The sequence below is a fragment of the Podarcis cretensis genome, assembly GCF_951804945.1.
Source record: "Podarcis cretensis genome assembly, chromosome: 17".
NCBI classification, from domain to species: Eukaryota; Metazoa; Chordata; class Lepidosauria; order Squamata; family Lacertidae; genus Podarcis; species Podarcis cretensis.
Window position 1 is genome coordinate 22,491,268 of NC_137187.1, and position 26,075 is coordinate 22,517,342.

General features: G+C 41.2%; 1 protein-coding gene across 1 annotated transcript in view; it reads right to left on the reverse strand.

The window, feature by feature from the left end:
* Positions 1-24,168, reverse strand: part of UHRF2 (ubiquitin like with PHD and ring finger domains 2) — a 52,027-nt gene extending 27,859 nt beyond the window's left edge. The window contains exons 1-3 of the mRNA XM_079959325.1: positions 23,559-24,168; positions 13,798-14,040; positions 8,692-8,954 (exon numbers count right to left, since the gene is read on the reverse strand). Of these exons, the coding sequence (XP_079815451.1) occupies positions 8,692-8,954; positions 13,798-14,040; positions 23,559-23,711 (659 nt within the window). The 5' untranslated portion in view covers positions 23,712-24,168. The remainder of the gene's footprint in view (positions 1-8,691; positions 8,955-13,797; positions 14,041-23,558) is intronic.
* Between the last annotated feature and the right edge of the window lie 1,907 nt (positions 24,169-26,075).

Genomic DNA, 26,075 nt, shown 5'->3' on the forward strand with positions numbered 1-26,075 from the left:
ATCTGTTCACAGTTCACTTTATTTCCCTTTCCTCAAGCCAGACTGATCATTTTGGACCAAAATATTAAACAAGGACAGTCTTATCAAGCAAGCACAATCTGACAAGAGAAGCTTGTGTTTTGAAACAGGCTTGCATGTTCAAGCTTCCCATCTGGAAGTGCTCATACATAGGCAATAGTGTTATTCAAAAGGGGAGGGGGGGAGAGAAATACCACCTCTAACACACAGGTTGTTGTAAGTCCCATTGAAAAGATGGTGGGTGTTGTCAGTTTTAACAATGAAGCTCATGTGTCAGAGAAGAGGAAGTCCTAATTCACAGCACACACAAATACGGTTGATTAGCAATGTCAAAGCTGAAAGTGCAAACCCTTTGCCTTGTGCACCATTTCATTCAGGAAGCCCACTGCTGTGCATGAGGATCTTTCCCCAGATGGCAATGCCTCCAAATGCAAACTCTTACCAAAACACAGCCATTTAAAGATGAATAATATTTCTGCATATCTTAAAATTTGAATAACATCTAACAGATAAAACTTTATATCTATATTCACACACACACACACACACACAATATAGGTTACTATCACAACCACTGCTTATTAAAAGCAAATAACTAGAAAAAAACCATTCCATGAAAGAAAATATGGCCTACCATATATATACTGCCTGAACCCACATTTACGCAAGATACCAGAAGAAGCTCCTTTGATTTCTCTTACCACCTGACCTTCTAGGGGTGAGAGCTATGTCTTTCAAGCAGGTATAGTGGCTGAAGGAGGTTTTTGTGTTGTGTTGTGTTGTGTTGTGTTGTGTTGTGTTGTGTTGTGTTGTTCTGTATGCCATGAGCTATGTGCTATAAGAAAAGCAAAAGGACAGAGCTAGCAGAACATGACTGGCAGAGGAAGCCTTCCTTCCCCCCCCCCCCACAATGACAGACTCATTTCTGAGGGTGAGGGGCTATATCTCCCTTTGGGATGACATTGCTTGCAGGAAGGCACAAGGGCACTTCCTTAACATCTGCTGAACAGGAGGCTGCTGGGTTTGCTTCATATGGGCTAGTGACTTAATGGGGATTGGCTGGGTTTCTGTTTTGTCTATGCCTATAAGAATGCTGTATCACATTCCTGGGAAGAAAAAGAGGTCGTTAGGGAGAGTAGGGAGGACTCCAAGAATGCAGAATGTGACAGCTAGACTACTTACTAAGGACTTAATGGCCTAAATCAGGTACCCCCAACCTGCGGCCCTCCAGATGTTTTGGCCTACAACTCCCATGATTACTACCTAACAGGACCAGTGGTCAGGGATGATGGGAATCGTAGTCCAAAACATCTGGAGGGCCAAAGGTTGGGGGTTCCTGGTCTAAACAGCAAACTTCAGCTCCAGCCCACTTGCATAGACTGCCAGTCCCACCCCCCAGCAGAATTCTAAGTGCTGGTTTTGATCCATAAACCACTGCATGGTTTAGGATTCTGAAACCTTATGGACTACCTTCCTTCATGTGAACCTACCCAGATGTTGAACAACATACAAGGCCCTTCTCTGTGTCCCCTCCAGATGTTGAAAGGGGAGAACCTGCCTTTACGGTGGTAGTCCTGACTGTGAAAAGCCTCACTGATACTCATCTTTCTTTCTTTAAAAAATAATATTTATTAAAAATTTTAAGGGTTACAAAAAGCAAAAGTAAAAGTAATAACACCATATTAAACAAAGACAAAACACATCACAATAAGAAAAAAAAGAGAAAGAAAAAAAACACAAAAACAAAAACCACAACTAATCTTCCCAACTTATCTTTCATTTGCTTGTTTCCTTGACCTCCTCACACCTCCCTTTTTTGTATTCTAATTCGATTAACTATTTCAGCAAATCCTTTCCATCTTTTCCAATTTTTGTTCTGTATTTTATCTCAATATAATGTAACTTTACTTTCCCTCCTTTCACCAATTTTTTTAACCTTATTTTAGCATTAAAACTAAAATACTTATATATGCTTAACTCCTTATAACATTTCTGCTAAATCCATAAAATATCAATCCACCATTTTTCTAGCACTCATTAATTTTGCGATATTTCTATATATAAACTTTAAATTTTCCAATCTTCTTCCATCGACTCCTCTCCCTGGTTTCGGATTCTGCCAGTCCTTTCCGTCAATTCCATATAGTCCATCAACCTGGAGATCTTATGTCCGAGGCTCTTAACTCTTTTCCAGGTCCCTTCTGCAGATCTTCTTTATAGTCTTTAATGCTGAAGAGCAAATCTCGAGAGAACTCCATCCTAACATTACTTTTATTCCTTCTAGACAGTTCAGCCAAATTTCCATAGTTGAAGCTAGTCTATACAGTGTTTCAGGATGTATTTCAAGATTCCTCCAAATCCAAAGGCCCCCAAAACTTCAATCTCCTTCAAATCCAAGTCCATGTCCCAAAAGTCAATTAATCCCAGGATAGAGAGATCTTTCCAACTTTCCTTCTTCAGTCCAAGCCAGGATCCAATCCTCAAAATCTGGCTTTTTCTAGATTCAATCATAAAAGGCCTCAATTTATAGTCCTCAATTTGCTTCTGTAGAACTAAGGATCCCGCTTGTGTTATTTTAGGTTCAAAAACAACGGCTTTCTCCTTTTCCTCCACCATTTGTTCTACCAAGGTAGATTCCTGTGCCAGGTCCTGAATTATTTCTGTGTTGGTGCTCGCTTTTTGTCTCATATTAGTCACTTTCTGTTCCAAATTATCAGTTTTAAAAGTCATGTCATCCATCTTTTTATGAATCTCATCCAGCAAATAGTTTGTCTTACATAATGCAGTCAAAATAACTTCTCCTATCAACATTTTGAATAGTCCAAGGTCAATCTCTGGTTCTCAGAATCCTTATCTTGCAGCTGGAGACCTCCCAGTTACACTCCTATAACAATTTCAAAGGCTCCCTCTAGAGGGAAACAGTCTCCACTTGTATCAGTTCTTTCAAGCACAACTCAGGTATTAAACATAGTTTTGATTTTCAGTTACTTTTTCCTCCATTTTAAATGCAGAAGAGGACAATGGAAACAGTATCTTGCTCTTATTTTAGCTAGCTGTCTAATCCGTTCTGTCAATAAACTTTCCCCAAGCGTCATCTGGCAGCCCTTGCCCAGGTTCAGAGCTGTGGTAATTTGATCTTTCCCTCACTCCTGCAGGCTTACTAAGTTCAAAATTTCCCCCCTCTTCACCTGCTTACAAGGGGGGTTTTGTATTTTTAACCGATGGAGATTTAATCCTTTATCAAAAGCTTTCAAAGACTTTAGCTTGTAACGTCTTTGCTTCAGTCTATTTACAAAAGTGGAAGGTGGACTTCCTGTTTATGACCTTCCCGCTTTCGGCGCCAAATTAAGGTACTTAAAGATCCAATTTTCCGTTCTACTCACGGGTAGTTGTTTAAAATCCAATTGTCCACAGGAAAAAAGTCAGCGTTCTCCAGCAACGGCAATGCGGCTTCACTCCGTGAAAGAAGCAGTCGATTCAAAGCACCGCGCCGCTCACCCCACGTCGCTCCGGATCCCCCAAACAGGGTTTCCCCGCGAGTAGGGGAGGCGCAAAAGGTGCCAGCCGAATCCGATACTCATCTTTCTAACATCAGGAAAATACAGTTTTATTCTCTTGGGCACTGAATGATCGGGCCTTTGGTGGCTGTAATGTTCATCGTGTGTTCAGGGAGTGAGTGTTTTCTGTGGTTTCAGTGATTTTTTAATTTTTCTTTCAGATGAACACTTTTCACATTGTTTTATTGACTTTATTTTGTATATTATATTATCATTATTTAAAATTACATAAGTGATTTATTATATCTGCCTTAAACCACTGAATCTGAAATTTCACTGTAGATTCTTTGAGTAATCACCACGTATATTTACACAAATGCCTCTAAATAAAACGGCAGCCTTCATGAATGTAAAAAAAGTGATTTGATATGAATGATACCTTTCTCCCTATGTTAACAAAGTGACTATGGAATGTAGTTCTTCATTGTTGCAGTTTCCTACTGGAAGCCAGTTGCTTGCAGAAATCAAGACCATAATCCATCTACAATCACAGTAAGCTACAATGAGGGTGATAAATTAGGATATACCCTTGATTTGGTGGGAAAGCTGAAAGCTAAAACTCAGTATTGAAAAGGAACAGGTCGGTTTGCAAACTGGAGGTGTGTTGCTGTTCAACGGAAATACAGAAATTTAGATCTATACATGAAATCCAAACTATCTGTGAGACAGGGAAGAATATATGCAAAGATGGATCATCTGGAATTTCTTGGAACTTTCTTATAAAGAAATTGACACCACAAAATTCAAGGTTCTGTCAGTCTTCTGTACTTCTCTGGCATGTTGAAGTATAGAAAAGTAGAGCTTAGATGACTCTGAGATACTTGAACCTTAATTGCTCCACTTTCCTCTGTATCAGCTTCTTCCTAAAGAGGGAGGATACAGGGAGAGTACAGACAATCTCTCTTGGGGGTTTACTGAAGGCTGAACAAGATGGTGAGGTGAAGAGAAACAGCAGCCAAATGGTTCGTTTATATAGTCATCCAATTGTCCTTGTACTAGCTGAAAACTCTGGTTGATGGCACCAATAATTCTGATGCAGTGCATCAGTGTAGAATTTCCTGGATGCATATTCTCCAGTAGAAGATATAGAAGACGATAGTTTCCAGAGAGCAATGCCATGAATGGTATTAGATGAATAGGTAGACTGGGGTGAGATTTCAAGAAACCAAGCTGTAATTTTGGCCCCCTTGAGTCCTTCTAAGCTACCATCCTTCTAGATACTAAAACAAACTTCACTAAGGGACAGGTGCTCTGTGCTGGCCATACTCTATGGAAGCAGTGAAGTAGAGTAAGACTTGGCTTATTGGCAAACAGCAATAGTACTCACCGCATCCTTTGAATCCCAATCATCATTGTAACATGTAGTGTTTGTTCCTTAGTAAAGTGAAGTGCATCAGCCTGAAACACTTGAGCCAGATTTTTCTTGTCATCTGGAGTGTGATCAAGATAAAGTATGGGGTTGTCCCATTGAAAGCATTGGTACCTAGCCTTCACAAAGATAAGAAAATTGTAGACTATAATTTTTTATCCAGAAAACCTAGCTTCCCTCCATGTTGGTATGCCTCAGCAAGTGAGTTGATAGCCAAGTGGTTAAAACAAAAGAAGCTGCCCCTTCACTAAAACTTCTTTCCAAGTACTATGAAATGAACAAGAGCTTGTTTCAAGAATTTTTAGCTATTAAAAGTATAGCTAGTAACATTCACCTGAGGAAGTGCGTATTTCATTCCCAGATATTGGGCCATTCCCTGCACTTATTTCATATGAAAGTGATCTTCATACAAAGAGGTAGGATTGGGATCCCCTACAACATGCTCCACTGAAGGCTCCAAGGTTCAGTCTGATAATGTTGACTATGAGCTATCAAGATGCTAGTATGACCAAGAGTTGTGGCTCATGAAAGTGAGCATGTCTGTGCCCAGAAAGATCATGGAAATATGGCCAGAAAGAGATTGCCAAGGATCCTTCAACAGAGATAAGGATAGCTGTAACTATCAGCATTGCATCACAGGAACCAAAACAGCTTCTTAGTCCAGTCTCTCTATCATTCTTATGAGAAATATGGCTCTGCTTAGCAATTACAGTCGCTGCTGAAGAAATACAACCTGTGCTGTTAATGATGATTGTGCAACCCGTACAGTACATAGGCGACAATTATTCACACAATTAATATTCTTGTCCAAAAACAATTTTTCACCATTTATCGGATTTGTGAGAATAAGACAACTACTTACAAAGTGCCATGAAAACTTAGAAGCTATCTAAAATAAAGTGAACTTGCAATGTCAGATTTTACTAAGTTCTTACAACTTCTTGAATCAATTTTTGTTTTTCCTTGTTTTTTAGGTAAGTTCAAGAAGACGGTAGGTAAGCAATTACAGTTGAGCTGTGTTTATTCTGGCTTTTGACACCGCTAATGGAAAGCTGCATATTGTCCAACCCAATCCACCCTGTCTACTAGATTCTGCTTGTAACAGCACACATGCAATCACATACAAAACTTAAACCAACACTGAAGCCAGTTAAGAAGCACTTAGCACAGGAATGCTAGAAACCAAGGCTCGATCCCTAATTGTTAGGTGAAGACAATGAATCAGCATGGCGCTACTTCTTTTTCTTGGAGGCACGGGGGATCAGAGGCTGGGAAACCTAAGAGTGTTTTCAGTACCTGTTTCCGAACAACTTGGAAGCCACTTATGAGGAACACTTCAAAACTGAACCCTTCAAAACAGTGCAAAACACAGTGCAATGGAGGAGTCTGATCTGTGTCCACGGTTCCTAGCATGGAAATAGGGACCAATCTTGGTCCACAGATCCATAGGGTTATCAGCAAAAGTAGGTGCCAGCACTACCCCCCATACCCAAAGCCCTAATGAAGTACAAGCAAGACAAGCATTCCCTCAGCGCTCCTCAAAGAGGCAAATCAAGCAATATGCCAAACCAGTACAAGGACTTTCACTCTACAAGTATGGCATTTTAAATAAGACTTATGTTATGTTATGTTGTGTTATGTTATGTTATGGGCTCAGTGAAAACTGAAGCAAAAGAGCCCCAAGCAACAAAAATAAGATACTTACCTACACTATGCTTGCATCTGCATATCAAGCCAAATCACAGTTTACAGCACTATACATGAGCAGGAATGAGCTGAAGTCTGAGATTGATTAGCTCCCCTCTTTCCACACAGCCAAGATTTCACTTCCACTTTTGATTAGGAACAACTTACTACATCATCCAGATGCATAACCAAGATTAATCTTAACAATGATGGGTTAAAACAAGCCATCAGGGAGACAGGAACTTGTTCCTGCATGAGCAGATCTTACTAAACTAAGGTTTGACATGATGTGCAAAAGCAGCCCATTCAGTCTATGCAAAATGTACCATCTGAAGATGAACTTCACGGGCAAGACCTGAAAAAATAGTTTCTTAACCAGCTTAAGTGGCACCTGAATAGACCCTTTGTCCACACAAAGGGTTTATTCCGATGCTACTTCCTTAATCGATTAAGAAATATGAATTAGACTCAAGTTACACACATGCATCTTGGCCTACTCCCTTACAAAACTGAAAGTACTGTACTAAAGCCAATGTTCATTATCAAATGAAGAGCCCAGTATTTCATTTTCAATTATGAACGTACAAATAGCTGATATTGTTAGGTACCCTATAACATCTGTATTAGGTTAACTGCAGAAAGATAACACTGGCCATATAAGATTAAAAACAACAGAATTGAGATCTCAACACAGGCAGGAGGTCCCCTACCAACTGCTAATACTAGAATACAGTGGTACCTCAGGTTAAGTACTTAATTCGTTCCGGAGGTCCGTACTTAACCTGAAACTGTTCTTAACCTGAAGCACCACTTTAGCTAATGGGGCCTCCTGCTGCCGCTGCGCCGCCGGAGCCCAATTTCTGTTCTTATCCTGAAGCAAAGTTCTTAACCTGAAGCACTATTTCTTGGTTAGCAGAGTGTGTAACCTGAAGCGTATGTAACCTGAAGCGTATGTAACCCGAGGTACCACTGTGTATGCTTGTATTTTTACAATATTAGCAACCGTAACACATTGTAATTTTATGTTGTGAACCACCCTGAGATCTACGGATAAAGGGCAGTATACAAACTTTAATAATAACAACAACAATAATATATTAAATATTTCTTTCTCCCTCTTGACAACACAAAACATGCCCTTCATGCAAAATATGTAAAACAAACAAATTAATCATCTCACAACAATATCCTTTTATCTACAGGAGTCAGATCCTGCTCAGGCTGAAGATGTGCATTGGATTTTGACAGAAACATGACCAAGGCCGCACAGTTACTGACTCATTTTGAATCAGGACAACCAGGGATCAAGGAGTGGAAGCAAAATATCCCCACCCCTCTCTCCCTGTCACTTTCTCTCTCTCTCTCTCTCTCTCTCTCACACACACACAAGGAGAGAGAGAGAGAGAGAGAGAGAGAGAGAGAGAGAGAGAGAGAACCCATTAAAACACATACTTCCAGTTGGCCAAAGGTTTCTGTGTGTATATTTAGTGACAGTTGTGGCTAAGGGATTTGGTGTTTGTCCTACTCTGGAAGATGGGTTGAGACCCCATTACTATGCTCTTCACATCAATAAGCAGTTAACAGTGAGCTCATCTGTCTCTCTAAAATACTTCCTACAGGAAAAGCTAACAGGGTTTAAGTAAATAATGTACTGACAAAACTGTATTCCTATATATTTCTTCACTTATTAATAGTAAACCCATTCAGTTTTGTTTAGTAATTCCAGATAATTTTTTTAAGAGTTATGCTCTGATTGTATATACAAAGTACTATAAAACACTGTTGCAAGGCTAATTTATGGATTCACATCCTGCGAAAGTCTGGGTTTCTCAAAGGAACTACAGCTAGTATTTCAGCCAAGCTCCCAAAATAAATCATGCTACTCCCAGGAAATGCATTATATCAAACAGAAATGTTTTATGGTTTGTAAAATCCTGTTTCTTTTGAACTTGGAATGTGAACTTGCTTTCTTAAGTATTTCAATTTCTTGTGAAAATTCTTAGCTTATACAAACCATATAAACGCACATGGTGTCCTCATAATAATATCAGCAGCACTTACTCATCATACTTGATATGATAAACAGTATCTTCATCAGTGTCCATATAATCTGAGTAAGATGTAGAAGGTGCATTGTCCAAATTATTTGCATTTTCTCTAGAGTGATCTTGGTTTAAGTTTCCATTAGTCCTTTTGTAATTACTGCCACTCTTTCCTTGTGCTTTTCCATTTTTATGTCCTTTTGTTGCTTGAGTTACGTTTTGTATATGAGCTTCAAACCAGGATCCAATAGTAACATCTCGGGCATCCACAAGTTCATTTATCTAAAAATAAATTTGACATTTAGTGAATGTTATGCCGAAAAAGTACAGAATTAATAATGCTGTGGATCCCCAACTACAATGCAACTGCATTAGTTAAATTCACTCTACCTTCACATTCTTAAAACTAAACAGAATATTCTACATTTTGTCAGAAAATCATTTCAACACAAATAAACTACAGATGTGAACAGAGCAGCTCTTGTTTTAATTACTATTCTCTCCATCACATAACTATTCACAATCACTAAGGTTACGGAAGCTTTCTAACCTTTGGTTATTCCTGCTTTTGGCCTGATTTTCCTGTATTTTCCTGCTTTCTTCATTTTCTTTAGACATTTCCTTCTCCACAATAATAATGAAATCCTTTAACTCTGAGAACTGTTCTGTGCTCATCCATTTACAAACCATCCTCCAATAAAATAATTCAGCTTTGCCAATGAAAAGGTGATTTTGTGCTTATTATTTTTGCATATACTCTCTCTAACAGTACACAACTTAACCTTTCCAAATTATCTCTTATGACACAACAAATGCAGTTACTCATTTGTTGTGCAGAATTCAAATGTATTGTTCCTAGGAAGCACTTCTGAGGAGGGAAAATCACATCACAGAACTCAATGTGTTGGCTCTTGGAAATGTGTTTTTTCTCCAAACCAGCAATTTTACTACAACACTTTGGGCATTGGGTTAGCAATGGTTGCAAGAAAAAGGCCACAGAAATTATCAACCAGTAACTCTGTGGTCACTGCTGATGCATAAAACAACTCCCTCCATGCCTATGCTATTTTGTGATTTATTTGTTTTTTAAATGCTTAATGTAATGCACCTACAATTCTTTAAGGCTGCGTTTCCCACTAACATGCTTTTTAAAGCTACCACCATCCCTCCTGCCCTTAACAACAAAACCCAGCACTTTATGGACTATTTCACTTATTCCTTTTTTCACTAAAAACAAAAGCCCGACATACTTTCCTTGCTGGCCAAGAACTTCTCCTCTCTCCAAGAAAAAGAACACGTCACCTACATTCTTTAAGATACATTTGATTTCATCTGCTAAAACACCTATACTTTTCCTAATGATGTCAATGCTCACAACCCACTGCACATTTGCATGTATTTATATCCAACTGCTTATTTACATATTTATATCCAATTATATTTATATAAAATTCAGCAAACAGAACTGAATATAGAATAGTGCCCAGCGTCACCTTAGTGCAACCAATAGGAAGTCAAAAAGCACTCTCCCAGTGCTACTCTCTGGACTTTGTCCCGTAGGTAGAGCTGTAACCGCTGTAGAACTGTAAGCACAGGAATACAGTGCCCCCAATTCCCAATTGGTTCAGGAGGACACCATGGAGGAGTGCAGATGGCAGCTTGCCTCTGCCTTGCATAAGGGAACCTGCCAAAATCAGGAGTAGCCAACACGGCTTCCTTTCAGATGTTTTGGAATACAACTACCTAGCCAGTATGCTCAATGGTCAGGGATGATGGGAGCTCAAGCAGTGCTTACCCCTTGACTAAAGTATATTTAGCTTTGGCAAATAAAATCTGCTGCAACTACAGACTGGCCAATTACAATACACCTAGTAGCACACAGTAGCATTATTTTTTTCATATTAACTGGAATGTTACATTTAGCTGTGCACATCAAACAGACTATAACTACAGTTTAAACGGCCAACCCATATCTATTTATATGATCCTTCACTACACTGAAAGCCACCAACTCTGATGACAGTTTTGCTTCACTATTCTAAAGAGGGAAATAGGAAACAGTCATTTTGAAAATTGAGTAGTCTAAACCTTGAGTTCCCATCTTGATGCTCACAGGTACCATGGCACCCTCAGACAACCATCTTGGTGCCCAGTAAAACTCCCTTCTTTTGGAAGCGAGGGACAACAGCAACACTTTTTATTGTTTGGTCGGGGCATACCTGCTTTTCCGGGGCAGAGGGTTGCTTGATTGCTTTTTTGTCTGATTTGTTTTGGGTGTCTGCACATCACTAGTTTTTCTTCTGTGAAATGGGTTCTTTTGGTGCCCACAAAGCTTTATTAGTTTTCCAAATGAGCCTATGGGCCCATAAAGTACCCATGATTTAAGCTTAGTCTCACTTCAACAAAAGCCCTACAGAAAAAACCAGTAAGGAACAAAGTTGATGAAAGGAGAGGATTGGAGGAAAACTTGAGGGAGGCAGTACTGATAGAAAGGAGGAAGCTGACAGACAGACTGAACTATTGATCCAAGAAGACAGAGAAGGCTTCAAGACCATGAAAGGTCTTAATGACTCAAACCCAGCAGAATAATACTTAACTACACATAGCTAAACTATGTTTTCATTAGCAGTCTTGTGGCTTCCTGTTAAAGCCACACTACCACCAAGAACAGAATCTCCATGTCTGTATGCTCCTGTACCATGTTCCTTCTGAGTATGGTTACAGCTGTGCCAGTGTCCAGTTTCCTTAACCCCACTGTGGCAGGGACAGAAAAACAGGTAGGTGAGTGAGTTGGAATCTTAAGGGGTGGATCTAGCCCACAAGCCATAAACTAGATCACAGAACCTCAAATTAAAGGAGAAAACGGGGCAATTTTGGCATAGCTCTCGGTATATTTATGGCCTTAGGTGAGCCATTACGTTCAACGTGTGAGCCCTGGTAAGAGGCGCCCAGGATCTGAACGATTAACAAAGCCTGAATTCCAGCTGCAGCAGTATGTAGTTCAGTATCAGCAAATTTCTATGGTAACTGAATATTAAATGAGGCATGTGACAAGGCTTGTACATTTTCAGCCCAATCAAACCAGTACATAGACTCACTTGCAGTACAGTCTGTAAAATTGTGTAAGAAAACTCAATTTGCATGCTTCTGAAACAGAAGAGAAATGATATAACATTATCAAAAATAAGGTGCAGTCATAATATAAAAAGAATGTTACACTATAAAGCACCTTTGTTGTGTTCCACATTGCTTCCAGGAGAAACAAGAAAACAAAATAAATGCTAAATATGCTAATCCCAGGTCTTTTGGACACTTAAAAACATGCAATGTATACAACTAATGCTGTTCAGCATTAAAAAAGAAAAAAGAAAAATATTTAAAATGGACAGAATCTGAACCCAGACCAGGAACATAGTCACAAATGACTGGCAAAGCTTTTCTCCCAAAAATATGACTCTATGATTCTGTCAGTAAAGTTCACTAAATTATCACAAAAAAATCAATCAAAAATGTTAAAGAGGGGTATTAGCCTGTCAGAATAACACAGAAGTCCATGATATATATGAAGAAACAGAAACTAATATTGGTAACTCAGAAAATAAGACTGATTAAATTTCATGCAGTGTTCATTGAGTCTTGGTTTACTCACCCCTTTTTCACAGCTTGCTTATGAAAATACCATATTTTTTCCATCTATAATATGCCCCCATGTATAAGATGCCCCCTATTTTGGGGGACTCAGATTTAAGAAAATGAGGGAAGATGGCCCAGAGTATAAGACGCCCCCTAATTTTTGACATTATTTTTTAGGAAAAAACCCTAATCTTATATATGGAAAAATACAGTAAGTACTTTATATCTACTTGACACTTTGGGAGCACTTAAGGAGGCATAGGGTACCATTCAAGAGTCATCCTGCACAGAGTAGCCCCACTGATATTAATACATATGAATAACTTAGATTCATTAATGTCAATGAGTCTGCCCTGAGTGCTGAACACAACTCAGGATAATTTTCAGAATACACAGTAATTTTCTTACTATAATGTTGGTGGTTTCTCCTGTTTTTATTGCCTGCTCCTCATATACTGGAAAAATGAAAGAGATGCTAAATTCCTTACAGTTCAGTAGCTTACAGCTTCATTTGCAATAAAACATTTAAAAAGTAGATATTCAATTTGGAATTGACTGAATAAACACTATTTTAAGGTATCAAACATGATAATTTAACGACAAACCAAGATATACATAATACGTTTTATGTTTCTAAAAATGAAAGGAGGACTAAAAAAGGTACTGCATGTTTTTCCGTTTTCCCAAAAATTCATTTTGGGTAAAAAAAACCCTAGAAAAACAAACATTTTCCATGGCTTCAAAATTCCTAGATACCAGCTTTTTCATGACATTAACGGAAGAGGGCTCTTTCAAGTTTTATCCCATCAAATAACTTGAAAATACATTCTAGATTCAATGAATCCATTGAGTTTTAGGCTTTATTACACCTGAAATTTCGTAAAACCATTACAGTGCATTTGTGCCTACGGCAGAGGAGTTTCATGTAGACCAGTGGCAGGAAAGCTATGGAGCACATCAGGCTCATGAAGCCTTTTGAACTGTCAAACCAGCCTCTGGAAATTGGAGATAAAGGGTTCAACTCCAAAAGTGGGGAGGAAATCTTATTCCTCCAGCAAGGATACTGTTGCTCCTGGAGTCCCAGGGGCAGTGTTATCCCACCGCCAGCTATTTTCAGGGCTACAGTCTCTTTTTCACTCTCACCATTAACTTGTATGGAGTAGAGTAGTGATGGACAAACTTGGCCCTCCAGCTGTTCTGGGACTACAATCCCCATCATCCCTCACCACTGGTCCTGTTAGCTGGGGATGATGGGAGTTGTAGTCCCAAAACAGCTGGAGGGCCAAGTTTGGCCATCACTCGAGGAGGATCCCTTCAAATGGCTTGGGGTGGGTGGGAATTTATCCCCCTGGAAAGAGGGGCAACTAAATTTAGAGAGAAATCCAATATACAAACCTCAAGCTTTACTTAACATTTTTTACTTCACAATAGTCATGAGAGTAAAATTTATATGTAAAATTATACAGTCCAAAATTTACAAAAATACAAATACCTTGTATCGTCCAATGCCAGGATCAATAAGAAACGAACGTGCTGATGTAGATGGCTGATTAGATGATCCACTGTTTGCTCCTTGCTTGGCTTTGTTCTTACAGTTCACAACTCCACAGGAACTGGGATTTCCATCTTCATTCGTTGATGGAGAAGCAGGAGCATCAGATTCTGAGCGTATCAAAAGCTGAACTATATCATTCAGTCCAACATTATAATCAAATAAGGTGTGTCCATCTTCAAGCTATCCAAAACAAAATTCAGGGAGGAAAGCAATCAGCAGATGTTAGTTCAAAAGTTTGTATCTTAAAATATAAAGAATTACATCAATATATAACCTGGAGATATAGATTGATATAATATAAATATAAATAAATAAATACTCCACACTAGCTAAATCAAACTATACTGATAATTGGATCAGGACCAGTTGATACTGAGAAGTTACAGATTGAAACAATACTATTCATTTGGTCTTTAGAACAGTATTATTACTAACTTATGAAAAGCTTAACTACTTTGAACAAAAAGCTATACATATAAATATGTCAAGATCTGCTACCTTCAATATCTGTTTCATGACAAATGAATGTTGTGTAATAAAAAGGATACGTTAAGAACAGAAACTCATTATACACCCCTACATCTATGACCAGAGGAATATATTAAAAGTGCTTTCATTGTTTAGTTTTATCATTCACATTTCCTAATATCATTGTAGTTTTTAAATCTAAAAAAGCAATGTTTTTCAAATTTAAACTTGATGGTTTGTATTCAACTCTATGTTTTCTTCCTACAGTCCTTCGCTTTAGAGTACAATCCTGCAGATATAGATATATTTAAGTGCAGTTAAGTCTTGTTCATGGTGTAAATACCAGGTCCACTAATTCTGGCCATCACAATTGTTGGTTTGGAGGAATACACAGATAATTCCTAGAGAACATGTAACAAATTTATATGAAAAATAAAACTAGAAGTGTGACAATGTATCACTACTAGAGGGTTTCCCTACACAAAGACATAGGCCAGGATTCAAAGCACTTTCTGTACAAGTATAGTTCCCTTTGCCCATCTTCTTTTGCTCACCCAAACTCAGTCTCAAGTTTTTCAACTCCTTTTACAACTGTATCTCAGAGTCTGTGGACCACCAACACATTTATTTATAAAGGTACGTATATACTGCTTTCTCAAAAAAATAACAGGGTGATTTACAGCAATATAAAAGCATTAGAAACATTAAAAGTAGTACTAAACAATCATTAAAATAATGGGTTACTCAAGAAAATTGTAAACAATAGAATAGGTGTGTTGCCATAAAAAAGTATTCAAGAGATGCCTATTATATGCACTTCCTCTTCTCTACCAAAATACCAGTTGGACGAGACTCTTTTAAATGTAACAAGAAGTTTTGTTTTGTTTTTTATTTTACTGGAGGAAAGAAGTGACTAAACAAAGCAAAAATATTTTCCATAGGGATCAATTAACATTAAAACAAATCAGGTTAAGAGATCTCTGAAGTTTACGAATTTCTGCTAATCTGGCTTTTCTAGAAATTTACTAAATTAGGACACTAAGAATAGAGGCTCTGCTACAATTAGGAATCATTTTATTTTAGTTTCTCTTTTAAAGTTCTTTACTGCAATGGAGCACCATGACAGTAAAGAAACAACAATAATTCGCATCTCTCAAAAAATTATGAAGCAACTTGTTTCCTGGGCAATAAAAGAATGTTTTCAATTAGAAAAACCGGGGGGGGGGGGGTGTTTAAAAATGAAGAGACAATCAGAGGATGAAATGTTACTGCAAAACATTCTAAAATACAGTGGTACCTCGGGTTACATACGCTTCAGGTTACAGACTCCGCTAACCCAGAAATAGTACCTTGGGTTAAGAACTTTGCTTCAGGATGAGAACAGAAATTGTGCTCTGGAGGCGCAGCAACAGCAGGAAGCCCCATTAGCTAAAATGGTGCTTCAGGTTAAGAACAGTTTCAGGTTAAGAACGGACCTCCGCAACGAATTAAGTACTTAACCTGAGGTATCACTGTAGTAAAAATCTAACTGACTATAAAAGTTAGTGATCTAAAATTCAGACCCATGAGCTTCTTTCAGGTGGTCAATTGTGAGGGGGGGGGAGAGAGGGAGAGGGAAGACGATAAGTGGTTTTCAATATGGTGATATATCACCAGCTAAGCATCACAATATATCACAGTATCTGCTTGCCTGCTGATGAGTGTGCGATGATTGCCAATATTGTCGTTTATCCATTTTAGACCCCCAAGTAGTAGCAGTTACCAGAACATTGTCCTGTTTGCCTCCGTATAGTTCCATCCTTATTTCCAACATTGTGGTATATTGCAATGTTTAGCTGGTAGTAACATTGTTTAGGTGGTGATATTGTGAGGTTTAGCTGCTGATAACACTGCAGTGTTTAGCTGGTGAACTGATGTTAAAAAAGCAGATATTGCCTAGCCCTTGCACACATTGTAATTTGTGATATATTGCTGTGTGTATGTGTGCGTGTGCGTGCGTGCATGAATCTATCTCCTATGCATGTTCTGAATACTATGCATGGGAATCTGAATCCTGGGAATAAGAAACACTGAATACATTAGAACTTACTTCCAAGTAGACATAGGAATGTAATGAACAAATTACTAGCTTGCCCAAGACTACCCAGGTACCTGTGGGTTCTTAGTCTCTTGTACTACAAACTATCCAAAGTTTCATATTCACAATGATGGGTGACACTGTACAAGAGACTAAGAACCCACAGGTACATGTGCAGAGGACTATGTTTTTTGAACATATAATATAATCTGGTATAATACAATATCTAGTAATATTGGTGAAACAAAATAAAAACTTATGATCAGTATTAATTATAGGCATTTGTTTCAGGAGTGAGGAGGCATAACATATGTGAAGTGGGGGCGGGGGAGAAGTGGAAATAGTACAATGATTATTAGGTACAATCCTAGGGAAATTACTTGCCAAGGATTTCGCAAACATAATATTTAGTTATTGTCAGCAGTCAGAAAAATCCTAGTTAGTGGGAAGCCAGCAAAAGACCAAGATGCTTTAAGGGATTCATCTAGATTTCTGTAAATGCACCCTCCTCATCTGCCTATTTGGGCTTCTTTGATGCAGCAAGGACAAGATCCATGCTGCATCAAAGAAGCCCAAATAGGCAGATGAGGAGGCAGGGGTGAGGGGTAGGCATCCTGTCCCCAGCAAAGTCTGAACTATATCTTCACTACCACCAGGGAGACAAATAAAAAAGAGGTAGAGTGTAAGTCTGGTGAACTGAGACATAAGTTGCCTCCTATCTGCTGGGCTTGTGCTTCTAGAATGCCACATGTTCTAAGGTAGACAGCACCTGAACCTGAGAATTATCCAGTGAGAGAAAATAGTGTCTATACTGACTAGATAAACCCCTGCTGAGTCTGACATACTAGGGCACAGATGGGTAAATTGTGGCCCTCCATATGCTGTTGGTGTCCAATGGCCAGGGATGATCTGAGTTGGGAGTCCAACAACACCTGAAGGGCCACAGGTTCCTTACCCCTGGATGAGGAAATGGAAAGGGTTAGGGAGGTCCAGTCCTTCCTTTAACCCCACCTCCACTTCCACAATTTAAGCTGCTGCTATGGGCACACCAAGGGAAATGCCAAACTTATGTTGCCAAACCTTTATTCAACTTAGCTGAGCAAAAAAAGTGTGTAACAAAAGCAGCCCTACCATCTTGGATCAGGCACTATAACTGGTGTTTAAAATTCGCCAGACACACCAGGCACATTTTGCACTTAGTTATCGGCCACTTGCAACCAGTATGGTGCCTGACATCTCCACCATCAGGAGGTGCATGTCTGAGGATCTTTGGGTCTTGATTGTTTTCACACACTAATACCAGATCCTGTGGAATTCTATCAGTTATATTTTATCTGCATAGTTGGAATGAATTCTGTAACCAAAATTCTTTTCCTGCGCAACCTGAGCAGGAGCAGTCACCATTACGAAAAAGAGGCTAGACTATGCCCATATATAAGTGGACTGTCCGTAGATCAAATGACTTTTCTTCTTTAAGTTCTCAAAGTTCATAGCCTAGCTCAAGGTTGTCATCTGAACTAGCCAGATGTTTAACTGAGAATCAGGCAGTCCATCATCTGAAAAATAAGACTTTAGAGCCATCTTACCCCAAAATGGCAACAAGACTTTCCATTTTGGTGACTGTAATCTCAGTTTAAGGAGCCATTTGGCACCCAAGTTATATATCTGAGTTTCTAACACTGAGGCATATTGTTTTGTTCTTTTTGTTTTAATTGTTTACTTTTATTTTGTATTTTATTCTGTGAACCTCCCTGAGATTTTGTGAAGAAGGGCAGTATATAAATGTAATAAATAAATAAATAAAGCCTTGAGCCTGCACAGCAGCAGCCTCTACAAGGCTACTGAAGTCCTGAGGTCCTCCCAAAATACCCCAGGCCAACTTGGCCAGCTTGATCAGGGTTGCTGCTGGGTCACAGGGTGGTCAACAGACCACCAGCATCTCCAATCTATCTCTCTGACCCAACTTCGATTGCAGACTCTTTAAAGCCCGTCCAAAACCAAGATGCTTTCTGATAAAGGAGGACAATAGCAGTTTTACTGGTGTAGTTAATGGCACCCTGACCCACATACAGCAGGTTCAAATACATTATGTACCAGGTTCTATACATTATGCACCAGATTTTATACTCTCGTGCAGTATATATATCAATGGCAATTCCTGGTTCTAGGTTCCTATATGACTCACATCCTTGTTTCATTCATACTTCACATTTTTTATGTGTATATCTAAACATTGTTTCAATTTTGACAACAACCACACCATTTGAGTAACACTTGAGTAACTCATGAGTCACATCCTGGTATTCCATGTAAAAAAGTAATGGTTCTCTTCCACACTAGTCCTCATTTTTAACTGCAGTGGGAACCAAGTACACAAAACAGCATATGCTCATATTCAGTCCTTGTATGTTCTCGCTCCAGAAGTCTAAGTTGTAATCACACAGCATTTTATACTCTAAAACACCATGCAACCCCTTCCTTTTTTTTTAGCGCAGTGCTGGAATTTGTTATGGTTTTGTATCAAGCACTGTGCTACAAAAAAATACCTGAAGCTCAATCATGGCTTCATATCAAAATTTCAAGAAACCATCTTTTCATCCCCTAAATAACATGTTGGCCCTTTAAACAGAACCCTCTCAACACCTGTCAGCATGCTAGATGTGGAAAGATACCCCTGCAGATTCAGTCTGGAAGAAGCAAATGATCTCTCACCCAATGTGTGTGCAGAGGAAAGACTACGTAAGAATGGTCCTCTGAAATAGTACACGTTCAAGATTACCAGGAACCGTGAGAGCAAAGGGCACTTCCAGTTCAATTAGAAGAACGAGAGGACAGAAAGGAAGATAATTCATAACAAACAGCAGCATGCCTCCCCTTCATTGACAAGTCAAATCTTTCTGAATAGTGCAGAAAAGAAACAAGTATATTAAACAAGAGAGAAATGTGCAGCCGCACAGCTATAGGAGCACAAAGATCTCCTGATCACTACAGATCAGGGGCAGCTTACAAATATGACGGACCAATTATTATGGAGAATACAGCAGATACCCACTGGGCCCGAAGTACTTTATAGAAAATTTTGTAGCAAAAAATTGGGGAAGCAAGCTTCCTTTCCTCAACATTCCTGAAAGGACAGAAATCCATTCACTTTCCATCAGCTGAACCTTAGACAAGGGTGGGAAGAACCATCTCCCAACAGTACCTTGTTTATTTAAGAAAGGCTTGCATTTCAATTAACCAGCAATGGAGTCACCACACATATGTGGAACCCTATGCAAACTAGTAAAGTGCAGTTTTTTCACTACTCAAGTGATCTCCTAGAGCAGAGATGGGAAGCCATCAGCACAAAAACCACATTTGGCCTTCCAACCTCAATTATGCCTACCTGCTCACTGATGCAGTCTCACCCCCTCCTACTATTGCCTGCCACTGCTTGTTTGCCAGTGCTCAACACAACATATGCACCACCTTTGTGCATTCCAGAGAAAACTCATGTTCCTCTTCAGTCATCTGTGGAGTCTGGATGCACTGGGGAGTGTACTGCAGCGCTCAAAAAATTCCAGTGAGAAGCAGAGGGATAATAAGATGAACTATGTGAAGCAGGGAGGTTGCAGGTGTTACAGAGTCAAAATGCTTGCAGTAAGGGGTGGCCTAGAGCAGGGGAAGGCAACCTAAGGCCCGGGGGCTGGATGCAGCCCAATTGCCTTCCCAATACAGCCCGCAGACCGTCTGGGAATCAGCGTGTTTTTACATGAGTAGAATGTGTCCTTTTATTTAAAATGCATCTCTGGGTTATTTGTGGGGCATAGGAATTCGTTCATATTTTTTTTCAAAATATAGTCCTGCCCACCACATGGTCTGAGGGATGGTGGACCGGCCCATGGCTGAAAAAGGTTTCTGAGACAGCGATAGCATGGTGAGTGGGAGGAATCCTAATTTTTTACAGTAGCATGCTCCCAGATGCAAGTGACTTTTAAGTCAGTGTGTCTCATCCTTGTGCACACTGCAAGCTTTAGCTACAAAGTGCTTTATAAATCTGTTGTTGTTATTAACATGTGTTTGACCCACCACCAGCATGCAATCCGAAAGATGTACCAATAAGAAAATGTAGCTCTCAGGTTAAGAGTTTGCCCATGTCTTATGAAAATATATTGAACTAAGAAAGAAAAACACTTTCCATCACCTAGAAATTCCTCCTTCCCTACATGATTTTAAGCTTTAGGATCAGTAGCACTGTCATTTGGCATATTGGCTGAGCAAGAATGCTAAAAAGCTCCAAGTTTCAAATGTGATCTTTCACACATTTCTCAAAAATCATGTTATGGTAAACCTGCAAATACCAATTTTAAGGCTCTCCAATGCTACTTGAAAGACAATTTACTTGTTTTCACTTCAGCAGTGCTATATCACTACATGCTTTATGCATCTAAGTTATTTCCAGACTAGTATCAGCAGCATTCTATAGTATCCTGCATTAGTTTTGTTATGAGGCATCCAATGTACTCCTACATTTCTTATTCATTGTTATCTGTTTGTTTTGAATCCTCTGCTGCATCTTGCACAACACTCTTTGAATCTCTGATCTCATTGGTCCTTTGAGGTCTGTTAGATCGGCCATAACATGTTCTAAAACAGAGAGGCAATTACACTCTTGTTTTACAGAATTTATGACAAACCAAATCCCAGCACAATATATTCACAGAAATACAGAGCTACCTAGCCATAACCAGAAAACATTAAAGGTACAATGGCTAGAAAGCACAGTAACTGTAGTCTGAAAGGGCTAAGGGAAAAGAAAAACATGCAGTTATAAGAATGAATTACAACAATAAATGACACCGTAAACACTAACCTGTTTATCACAGCAAAAGCTTTTCTGGATCACTGGCCATGAAAGTTTATGCCATAACAAAAAGGTGCCAAAAGAATAAGTAACAACTTCTCTAGAAGTTTTAAACATCTTTATGCGCCCTTTTGCCCAGATTATCCGGAGCTTTGGGCTGGGCTGTCACCAATATGCTGATGACACTCAGCTCTATCTGCTGATGGATGGCCACACCTACTCGACCCCGAACACACTGACCAGATGCTTGGAAGCTGTGGCTGGATAGTTTCGTGGGAGCCGATTGAAACTAAATCCTTCGAAGACAGAGGTCCTATGGCTAGGTCGGGATGGCATGGGGATGAGGGACCAACTCCCTTCTCTTGCGGGGGCCCAATTAGTGCCATTGCCTTCCGTTAAGAGTTTGGGTGTAATCCTTGACGCCTCCCTTTCCATGGAGGCGCAGGTTACAGCAACAGCCAAGGCGACATTTTTCCACCTTCGCCGCATCAAGCAGTTGGTCCCTTACCTTTCCCGCCCTGACTTGGCCACAGTGATTCATGCGACGGTCATCTCCAGGCTTGACTACTGTAAATCTCTCTATGCGGGGCTGCCCTTGAAGCTGTCCCAGAAACTCCAGCGGGTGCAGAATGCTGCAGCGAGGCTCCTCACGGGGTCTCTGCCATGGGAGCATATTCACCCAGTGCTTTTCAAGCTGCACTGGCTCCCAGTGGAGTACAGGGTCAGATTTAAGGTGCTGCTTTTGACCTTTAAAGCCCTTCACGGCCTAGGACCCTCGTACCTACGGGACCGCCTCTCCTGGTATGCCCCACGGAGAGCCTCAAGGTCCATAAATAACAACACCCTAGTGGTCCCGGGCCCTAAGGAAGTTAGATTGGCTTCGACCAGAGCCAGGGCCTTTTCAACTCTGGCTCCGGCCTGGTGGAACGCTCTGCCTCATGAGACCAGGGCCCTGCAGGATCTGATTTCTTTCCGCAGGGCCTGTAAGACAGAGTTGTTCCGCCTGGCCTTTGGCTTGGAGCCAATTTGATTCCCTCCCTCCCTCTCTCTTTTTTTTTCTTTTTTTTTTTCCTTCTCCTCCTGCTATGAGGCTACATTTTAATATTTTAATGTTCCATTATTTTAATGTTGTATTTTATTTTTGTTTTAAAGTTTGTAATCATTCATCTTGTTTTTATTATTGCTTGTAAGCCGCTCTGAGCCCGGCCTTGGCTGGGGAGGGCGGGGTATAAATAAAAAATTATTATTATTATTATTATTATAGAAGACTGAGTGAAGTTGTATGACCTGATTGCATACTCAATCTCTGTTATGCAGATGAGCTATGCTTTACAGCATTTATCCACACTGGATCCGACAAGGTAAAACGATGTACATATACAGTATTCCAGAATGTGTTTCAACCACTTTTGCATTTCCCATGATGGTAGCCCAGGCTTGTCTACCTTTGTTAATTCACTGTATATTTAAAGAGAGCCAGCTTCCAATGAAAGCCTTAAGTGCCTAGAGAGTAAGAGGAACTCAAGCACTTCCTCAGAACTCTCTGCCCCTACACTGACAAAAACAAACTCCCAAAACAAAGGAAATGTATCACTCGAAGGATGCAGCCTGTGCCTACTTAACCGAAACAAGTCCCACTGAATTCGATGGGGCTTCCTTCCGATTAGATGATGCCTATGGAACTGAATCTCATTAACAGTTGGCACATCGGTTCCATACTTGTGGCCTTAGACTAAAGGGGGTGTGAAGCTAGTGCCCCTATACAAAAAAAGGATAGGAAGGAGGCGGTGGGGAGAAGAGGAAGTGGAAAGGGAGGGAGTGGGAGAAGAGATGGCACCGAGCATAACTTTCCTCGACCAGGTGCCACTTCCCTGGGCATAGCAGCGGAGCGGGAGCCAACGAGCGATTCTGGAGGCTGTTGAAGCGCCGGAAGTCGTGCAGCAGAGGCAACCGGCCTCATCCTTCCCCTTCCCCCGTGGTATCCCGGGCCCCCTGCGCGCACCCCTTGAGAGCAGAGACTCCGCTAGCGAAGCAGAAAGAGAGAGAGGCGGAGCCTGGCGAGCAGCGCCGTTGGAAACCGAGAGCGAGGAGGAGGAGGAGGGGATGGTGGATGAAACTGCCGCCGCCGCCCTTCGCACAAAGGCATCCTCAGGCTGCTTCCTGCATTTACCCCCTCAGGTGTGAGGAAGATGGTAAACAATAAGCCCAGAGGAGAGGATGCAACAGCTGCTGGGGTTCAAAATAATCATAATGCGAAGCACCACCCATCGCGCCCAGGGAAGGGGGGAGTGTCCCGCCCGGCCGCCTCACCTGCTTGCCCCGGTAGAAGAGGCGCTGCCTGTCCGGGCTCACGCGGAAGCTCTCCTCGATCTTCTCGCGCAGGCTCTCGATCTTGGTGAGGCGGCTGAGGTCGTCGATGGTCTGGGTCTGCGCGCCGTCGATGGTGCGCACCTGGATCCACATGGCGCGCACCCAGAGGAGGACGAAAGGGGGGCGGGGGCGCTTTTCCCGCCGGCTCGGAGCACCGGAGAGAGAAGCGGGGGGCGGCAGAGGGGGTGGGAAGCTCCTTCCCTCAGACCCCCGCCAGCCTCCTCAGCTGCCGGCCGCCGGCCTTCCTCGCTGCCTCCTTCCTCGCCCCGCCAGCCGCCCTCGCGGCCCCTTCCTTTCTCCCTCTCCGCAGCCGCACTCGGAATGGCGGCAAAGCCCCTGTCAAGAGAGCTGCCCTGAGGGACCAGCAAAGGAAGGCTTCCCCCACCGTGTGGAACTAACGGGCGCCGGCGGCGGGAGCCATGTCCTAACCCCGAGGACTGTTTACCAGGCGCCGCTGCTCTCACATGGAGGTCACGGCGCGCCAACGCGGATCTCGCGAGACGAGCGCGCGCGGACCACCAGCAACCGCCGCTTTCCAACCGCCCGCCCGCCCTCACACACACACATACACACACAAAACAACCCCCCCTCCTCCTCCCGGCCTTAAAGAGACAACAACGGCAGCAGCGGAGAGGCGGGGCTTGAGACGGGCTCCGTCCGTCTTCGCGCCACTCCGAGGGCTCGCGAGGCGAGGCCACGCCCCCTTTTCGCCTTCACCTCAGGGCGCTGAGGGGCGCGGCGGTTTGGGGTCGCCTTCGCAAGCGGCGCTCGAGATTTTCCTCCTTTTGCCGTCTTTTTTTTCGGATTTGGGAGGGGGAAACGGCAGTCGCTTTCCGTGTTTTTGTTTGGAAGCGGGTCCCGCCGAACTGATGGGTTCGGTCAGGGCTGGTTCCCGAAGCTGAGGGAGCCGCCTCTTCTTGCCGCCCTAGGTAGACGGGACCCGGCATCCTCCTCGTCTCTGTGAGGAGAAACACTCGAAAACGGATCGTAGTGAATCTGCATGTTGTTGTTTTGCAGAAAATCAGTCTCACGCAGTGCCGGATTTACGTATAAGCTAAACAAGCTACAGCTTAGGGCCCCACTTTCTTGAGCCCCCCCAAAAAAATTTAAAGGGGAAAAAAAACCAGGATGTACATTTCCAAAATATAAGATAAAAAGCAAATAAAATAAAACCTACATACAGCAACAGTGGCAAATAGCTTTAGATACCTATTAGGTCCATAAATTACCATATAGCATATATTCACAAAAAAAACAGCGACAATTTGTTGTTGACAAAGGACAGCTGGACATATAAAGGGCCCCCTTGCCTTCAGTAGCTTAGGGCCTCATCAAACCTAAATCGGGCCCTCGTCTCATGTGCCCAAGGCTGCACAGTTTAAAAAAAATAATAATTCACTCCTCTGGTACTTAACGTTTCTGCTGTCATGGTGCACAGAAAATGGATCTTGACACTGCATGGCGCACCAAAACCACCACCAAATCAGTGCCTGCAAGTCTGCATCACAATAATCACGAACCCAGCGCTTCGTGCCCGTAGAGCAAAAACATACCTCCGACATTTTCGATAGAAGCCACTGGCACATCATGTTCATGGTTTGAACTATAAAAACTATTTTATTTTTTTACTCAGTTGGCGTCACCCATGTTGCCTCGAAACCAAGCAATCCACAGCTTGAATGCATCTGCACAGCCTCATCTGTATAAAATATATGGTTGGGGGGGGGGATTGATCTTCTGAATTTTTACATAGATCCGCAGAATCCATGTCGCACGACCTCTCTGCACAGTTTGCACTACAAATATCACTTTCTAATGTGCAGCGATAGGCTCCAAGGAACACATCTCCAGGGATCCTTTGCATTTTTAAATAGGGTTACTCCCAAGCCTTGGATGTCAATGCAATGAATAGGTAATACATTTATAAGATTTTTAATAATTCATCCCACCTACATATTAATTACATGAACCCAAGGGCATAGCCAAATCAAGTAAATCAATAAAATACTTAACTAGCTGAGGTTTTGCCCGCTCCCACCAACATAAATCCTGGCTATGCCCATGCATGCACCTTGTGCTTGCCAATTCATAGATCTGTCAGTTTTTCACATTGCATCATTAATATGCCTACTAGTGTAACGCAAAATGAATGCAATTTAACCAAAGCAGTTGCTATAAGTCCATTCTAGCAGCCCAGGGTTGCCAAACTGGTGCATGGATCACCAATAGTCTGCAAGTTTCATTCAGGTGGCCTGTGGGTTTGCTGAAGATGGGAAATGGTTCCTCCAACACATTAAATACTCTCATTTTTTATTTTTATTGCTTCATTTATTTCTAATACTGTATTTTTTATATTTCAATTAAAATAGTAATAAATATGTATATAAATACAATACAATATATACACAATAAAATACAAGGTATACTAAAATAAACTACAATATATAAATAAAATGC